Consider the following 7,500-nt stretch of genomic DNA (forward strand, 5'->3'; position numbering starts at 1 on the left):
CTCCTCAAACATCTGGCCAGCATGAAGGGTATCCATGAGGATTGTTGCCGTTTACACATGGGTGGATAACCAAAAGGGCCCGGGGGCCCGGGGGCCCCTTAAGCCGGCGCGTCTGAGTGAAGTCGCTGTTATTAACTTTGCCGTTCTTGTGGCATAGCTAAAGGGCTTAAAGGCGCCCTCGAGAGCAGAGCCCCCAAAGTCTGAGAGGAATAAACTGAAGGAAGATCTTCAACACTTTATTATTCACTTTCTGTCTCTTGGTGAATTTTGTTGACGTGCTGCGGCGTTTAATCAAGCGTTCCCGAGCTGTGCATCGTGTTTTAGTGGCATGTGAAGTCTGACCATTAAGAAAGATCCAACTGAACTAAAAGAGACACTCAATATGATTTCTGCTCATTTTATAACCAACCAACCTTTTTATTTGGTTTCAAAGGGACTTTTAATTATTGTACTCTGCTGCCCTCTGGTGGACATGTTGTATTACTGCATAGAGATTTTTTTTAACCTGTTACCAACTTAAAAGTATTACATTCAGTTATTATTGGATTTGTGGCAATGTTCAATGTCCGGTAATCAATGAAAATATAATGTTCACAGTCTTTTATACGCTGAGGAAGATATTTATCCCTTGAAAATATGTAAAAAATCCATAAAAAACAAGTCAGCGTCAATGAAGTCCTCGTTTCTACAACACTACGTTAACAATACTAGATTATCACACAGATTTTTTTAGACAGATTGTGTAATGGTAATCCCGTCCAGACAGGAAACAGACCTCCTGAACAGGAAGAACCAACAACGAGACGAGTGAAATTAACCCAAATGCATTTATTGAAGTCAACAACTGAACTGGTATTTTAAACAAAAAAACAAACAAAAAACGAGTAAAACAAATACTGTATGGACATCCAACAGACGCAAACCCACCACGGCATGCGGTTGGGTCTCGCCTCGGTGACATCATCAGCCATAGTACAAATTAACATACATGACAGCACTATTCCCATGTGATATGGATTTTTATTCAAAAGGAAGACTTTTCATCCAAAAACAAAAGATCTGAGAACAAAGACGCCGTTTTTTTTAGTCATCGAAACAATAACGCCGTTTTTGTGAATGCAACACGCGTAGTAGGAGTGTCTCCGGAGTCTGTTTGGGTCAATTAATACACACCTCACACTCGTACACAAACACACACACACACAAACACACACACACACACACACACATATGCACAAATACACCATAGTCAGAGACGTCATGCCTGCCATGCATTCCCAGATATGTGTGTGAATGTGTGTGTACCCAAAGTGTGTATGGTATCCAGCAAAGGCAACACTATATACATGAAACTCTAGAGGAAAACAAATCATGGGTGTTGAAACAATCAAATGCTACAAAAAAACACACACAAAAAACGTCCTAACCTCCAAGATTTGGAAAATCTAATAAAAAAAAAAAGAAAGAAAAATGATTATCAATTGAAAGCGATACGTTGAAGAGTCTGCACACCTCTTACAAAACATAATTTAAAAATCAATTTAGTTGATTCTACAAAAAGAAACAAAGGGATGACTGGCAGCTAGCGCGCGACCGCCTGGAGAGGAGTCGGCGAGTTCGGCTCGGAGAAGCTAGAGGAACGCCGCCGTTTGGTGACAGCTCGCCATGATGCACCGACGGACGCCATGAGACACGAACCAGACGAGCCAACGGGTTTGACTGGGACGCGGTCGATGTTTGCAGATCAGAGAACGGCGGGGGAGGAAGAGGGGAGGGAGGGTCAGCTGTGCTCGTCGTCTCCGACGCTATCTACACTCCCGACCTTATTTATTCTCATGCAAGCTACATGCTAGCACATCAACTAAGACGAAAGGACAGGACGATAAGTTACAGGCAAATACAGGTCCATTAGTTTCTTAAAAAGACACTACACCTTGTCGAGGATGAGGCAGGTATTCGTTTTCTCCCGTTCACAGAGAGGAATAAGACCGGGAGAGGTGTGTGTGTGGGCGGGGGGAGGGGGAGTAAAGGGTTAAATACAAATCAGAGGTCACCCTTCAAAAGTGGACAACGAGCTCTCAGCGGGACGCGACCCACGTCCTCTGGTCTGCAGACACCAACGGAGCAAAGACATTGTTCTTCCGACATGTTCGTTTGGCGCGAACACCGGTCGAGCCGAGAAAAGGGGGCGACAGCGGCTTAGCGGTGAGCTAACTTCAACCCCCGAATTGCTCCCCGTTGCTGCGTCGACGGTGTACAGAGATATAAAAAAAAAAGGTTCACGACAGCGCCCCCACACCCGAAAAAGAAGGAGAAGAAGTTGTGAACCGAGAGCTCGAGGGAGGGGACAAGAAGTTAAACTACAGCAGCAGACCCAGCTCCAGGTCGCGTCACCCTTTCGTAGCGTAGCTCGCGGCTAGCAGCTAGCTTATGGACTCACCGGCCCGGGCCACTTGCTCTCAAAGCAGCTAGGTAGCAGTTAGCGACAATGCGGAGATGGGGGAGGGGGTTATGAAAAGCACGATCCCTGAACGTTCCCAAAAAAAAAAAAAGGGCGTACGAAAAAACTATCACAGACGTGAACGCCTACAGGTAGACTCGACAACAGCAACACGGATTCCTCTCCGGAAACACCCCCCGAAAAAGAAAAAACAATGCTGCGGAAAGAGCCGTCGGCGCACGCCAGCACAAACCGAGGGACGCTAAACTTCTACCGCACGTCTACGGACTCAAGGAGAAGCCGGACATCGATTAGAGATGAAGGGCGGAGAGGGAGGGAGGAGGGTGGGGGGGGGGGGAGGAAGGAGTGATGAGAGGAGGAGAGGACGGGGTGAAGGTGGACCAGGACGCAGACGAGGTGATTGATTAAAGAACGGGAAGAAACGGACGAGCGGGGCGAAGGAGGGAGGGGGGGGGGGGGTTAGAAAAAGAAAGAAGAAGAAGGAAAAGACGTTTACGTTTTCCCGAAATGACTTCTCTTCGCCGCCCAGACTCGGGGATCGGGCGCCCGGGCCCCACGAGCCCGAGCCCTTGGCACGCCGTGCAGCCTGCACCGCCTCGGAGCCTCTTAGTGAGATTGCAATCAATTTTCCGCGAGCGGGCCAAAGCGGGAGCCTGCCAGCCAGCGCCGAGCCCAACCTTCATGAAAACACAGCGCTCATTTATGGGAACCGTTTTGCTAAGCTGGCGGAGGACTCCTACTCAATAACACACACAGACACACACATAAAGAAAGAAAGACACAACAGAAAGGGTGTTTTCTTTTGTTGCAGAGGAAGTTTGTTGTAATGCATGTCGGCGTTCCCGTTTTCCGTTTTCGGCGAGCGAGCACTTTCACCTCCCAGAAGCAGCGGCGGTTGCCAGCTACTTTAGAGGAAGTCGTGATGTCACTACTCTGCGAACGCGGCGCCAAGACGAGCGCGCCTGCTGCTGCGGGGAGGAAAAGAAAGATGGCGGACGGCGGAGCGGGAGGAAGGGCAGTGCTACTCCGGAGACGGGGGAAAACTCCACACCCAAACACTTTTCATACCTTTTTATTTTCTTTCTTTTTTTTGTGTTTTGCGAAAGCTGCGTTTCGACTGAGGTTTTTTGCTACAGTTCAGTGTTCGGGTAGAAGATGGCCGACAAAAGCAGGGGGAGAAAATGTTCGACTCCGGGGGAGGAAAGGGGGGAGGGGGGGGGGGAGAGGACACGCAATCTCAAACCTTTAAAAATCAAATAAAAACATGTTGTTTGGACTCGCGGACTGACAAAACGGACAGACGCTGTAAACTGGTAACACTGACAGTAACACACCGAGACACCGACGAGAGGAAACCCCTCTCAGAAGTCCCGAAAAATACCCCCGAAAAAAAAAAGGAACAAAAGAAATAAAAAAGGAAAACATTCCTCGTACAAATATTTGCAGTTAAGGTTAGTTTTCATCGCAACATCATCGTTGTTATTTGTATTTTTTTTTTCCCCAGATATTGATAGTTTTGAATCTGCATTTCCACGCATGTAATAAAAACAGGCAGGCGTTTCTTTTTTTTTTCTTCTTTTTCTTTTTTAAGAGTATATACGTTACTGTAATGCAGTAACAGACTGTATGAGATACAGGGAGATGTAGCGAGAGAGAGAGAGAAGAGAAGAGGAAGGAGAGAAGAGAAAGAGAGAGAGAGTATTTACAGCACACCAAACATTTTTCTGTCAAGTAAAAAGAATGCTATATAATTCTATATATATATTTATATATGTATACTGGAGCCCCTGGGCTTGGTAACGCAAAGGCGGGAATGCTGTTTTTTTCTGCGTGTGTGTTGCGTGTTGGAGTGCTGATGCTGATGCGGGAAAGACGGCAGGCTCGTACCGGCGGGTCTGATGGGCGTGACGAGATTAGACCGTGAAGAAGAGAGGGAGAGATTATGTTTGCTCCGGATGGATTTCTACCTTGTTAGAAAAGAATGAGGAAAACAAAAAAAAGAGAGGAAAAGACAGCGCCGGGTTTGGTTTAGGTGTTTGCGTGACGAGTTGAAGTGTCCTGTTGCGGGAATGCCGGAATGTGAGTTACAATTTCTGCTTCTTTTTTTTTTTTTTTTTTCCCCCCCGAAGGCGCTGACAGTTAGAAGTCGGCTACGGCGCTCGAGTAAAAAGTGTGTTAACGTGTCGTTCAGACGTGTTAGTAGAGAAGGAAAAGGCTCGCGTTTGTTAATCTGGGCATCGAGAAGAGTTTCCATGTGTGTGTGTGTGTGTGTGTGTGTGTGTGTGTGTGTGTAACTTGTCCATACGTCAGTGCAACACCTCGCGTCCCTGTATATCGATGCAAAGAGCAGCAGCTGAAGCTCCCGCAGTTCCTCCCCTCCCATCATCCCTCCAACCGAGTGAAGAACGGATGCGTCGTGAAAACAAATGGAGGTTGTCTCCCTCCTCTCCCTCCCCTCCCCTCCCCTCCCCCCCTTTCCTTAATCCACATCCTCCTCCTCCTCCTCCTCCTCCCGTCCTCCATCTAGATGAAGTACTCCTTCTTGTCCTCCGCTCCGGAGTGGCCTCCCTCGGCGTTGATGATGGCCGTGTCGGCGTCGGGGGCGTCGTCCGAGCCCTTGGCCTCGTGGGTCAGATACGTTCCTGCGGGTGGAGAGAGTCCAAGAGGCATGAGGGAGGGAGGGAAGGAGGGAAGGAGGGAAGGAGGGAAGGAGGGAGGAGACATAAGATTGCTGAGGCAGTAAAAGTCAAACATCGGAGCGGCAGAAAGGACAAAAGGCCAGGCGTTGAGATGTTCCAGTGCGATGTCTCAATCATCGCTGCAGGTGCTTCTCATAACTTCTGATGCTTTTTCCTTTTGGTCGAATGCCGTCGAGCTGCTGCGCCGTAAAGTTTTTCTCTAGTTTTGTGGGAGACGCGAAGCCCAGAGGACTAACTAATGAAGACGTGTTTATCTGGATTTGGTTTACGATGAGTCATAACTAAGGAAGGAGTCAGTGCGAGTCACATTAGTATTCATTTGTCTGCAGGTTTAAGGACATTTAGATGCGCAGGGTGAAACAAACCGGCTCAATTCTGTTGAAAAATTAACATTTTTAGACATCTAGGTTACATAAATCTGTTTTCACGGCGCTTCAATTGATGTGTTTCTTTGTTAAGTGCCCAGTGAAATATACATAATATAATATTTAAAAGAATAACTGATGTGATACGTACTCTAGACATCTTTTTAGACCAGTTTTAACCAGTTTTTGTCGACAAATCAGTCCTCAAAGGGCTCCATCAAGCCTTCTGTCCTCCAAGTAAAACCGTGACTTTCTTTCTGAGATTCAAAGAGAAACTTCTCAACTTATTTGTTGTGTTTAGGGTCCGCAGTAAAGAAGAAACTCGGCCTCTTGCTTCCCGAGTGAGCCACCAGCGACCGATAAAAGGTCCGATCCCGGGTCGATAGTCGTGTTCTCGTAATGATCATATCTGCACGTTCATATCTCACTTTTTACGGCAGCGTGAAAAGGAGTTCACATTATTTTGTCACCCTGCTTTTAAAGGAGACATATCACGGGCCACACTTTACAAATTTGGGGGGTTTCTACGCACATATTAACACGCTTCAATGTTCATAAAACACTTTGCTTTTCTCGGGCGGCACTACTCTGTGAGAACGATCCTCTGGGCGCACATATTGTTAGTTGTTTCATCGATTGCTTTTATGCTTCATTAGTGAGGACTATCCGCATTTACTCCCACATAACGGCCACGGGGCGACAGGGAACGACCCGTCTCCATGTACCACCGCCCCTGTAAGGGCCCGATCCTCCGCCGGCCCGCCAGCTCGTACACATGGTGACCAGACAGTGAGGCGCTTCACCCGTCTGCTGGCGCGTCGGCTCCGCTCGGGGTTGTCCATGTGCTCGGAGAGGTGCTTTTTATTTGATTTTTTGTTTTTTGGGAGCTGAATAAAAGTGAAAAAGACAAAGAAGCCGCGCCTCCTTGTCTCCCACGCCGCAGCGTCGAGGTTACTAACTAGCACGGAGAACAGGAAGCTTCTCCTGCGTCGCTTCATTCCACCTTTAGGCACCGTGCGGCAGAAAAATCGCTGATGTCAGCAAATCTTATCTCACAGGAAGTTTGTGTGAACATAAATGTATTAAAACGCAATAAATAAACATGAAGCTATTGCCTTTTCCTTCAATGCATGCTTTGAGAGTAAAATAAGGCACATAAATACATATATATATATATATATATATATATATATATATATATATATATATATATATATATATATATATATATGCATTTCTGTGCATTTGTATGCATATGCATGTTTGTACGTGTGAGATTCAATCTCGGTGCGCATGTATCCGTATTTATTTATGCACGTCTATCTCGCCGTACACGCTCATGCATGCATGCATGAGCGTGTATCTGGTGTGAGGTGTGTGTGTCTGTGTGTGTGTAGGTGTGTGTGTGCGAGCAAGTGACCTTTGTGTCTGATGAGGTATCTGCCGAGGACGATGAGGAGGCAGAGCAGGATGAAGACGATGACGGCGACCACCCCTCCGATCACGGCGTGGTCCACCCTCGATGAAGTCGACATGGCGGTGGGGTCTTAAGAAAGAGGGGGAGGGGGGGAGGAGAGGAGAAGGAGGGAGGGGGGAGAGGAGAGGATAAATGGTTGTGTCAAGATAAGATGGGAGACACAGTGAGAGAGGGAAGGGGAGAATGGAGGAGAGAGAAAGAGATGTGAGTTTGAAGGGAGAGAAAAAAGAAGGAGAGAAGGGAAAGAGACGGATACATGTAGAGCAGAGAGGGCGAGGAGGGGGGAGATGTATGAATATTGGTGGAAGCGGGAGACAGATGATGAAAGGCAGCCGACACAGAGAACAAGAGAGAGAGAGAGAGAGAGAGAGAGAGAGAGAGAGAGAGAGAGAGAGAGAGAGAGAGAGAGAGAGAGAATAATGGGGAGAGTGACAGAGAGCGAAGAAAGAAAAGAACAGGGGAGCGGAGAAGACTTGTCAATATATAATACCCAGACAC

The 7,500-nt window shown here is 47.3% G+C and overlaps 1 protein-coding gene across 3 annotated transcripts in view; it reads right to left on the reverse strand.

Annotated features, from left to right (window-relative positions):
- Nucleotides 1–808: 808 nt before the first annotated feature.
- Nucleotides 809–7,500, reverse strand: part of cadm3 (cell adhesion molecule 3) — a 97,048-nt gene continuing 90,356 nt past the window's right edge. For all 3 annotated transcript variants that reach the window (XM_068604977.1, XM_068604983.1, XM_068604969.1), the window contains 2 exons: nt 6,946–7,071; nt 809–5,103 (listed from right to left, as the gene is read on the reverse strand). In XM_068604977.1, the coding sequence (XP_068461078.1) occupies nt 4,985–5,103; nt 6,946–7,071 (245 nt within the window). In that variant the 3' untranslated portion in view covers nt 809–4,984. The remainder of the gene's footprint in view (nt 5,104–6,945; nt 7,072–7,500) is intronic.

The sequence above is a fragment of the Clinocottus analis genome, unplaced genomic scaffold (genome assembly GCF_023055335.1).
Source record: "Clinocottus analis isolate CAN_PGR_092001 unplaced genomic scaffold, fCliAna1.0.p SCAF_11, whole genome shotgun sequence".
NCBI classification, from domain to species: domain Eukaryota; kingdom Metazoa; phylum Chordata; class Actinopteri; order Perciformes; family Cottidae; genus Clinocottus; species Clinocottus analis.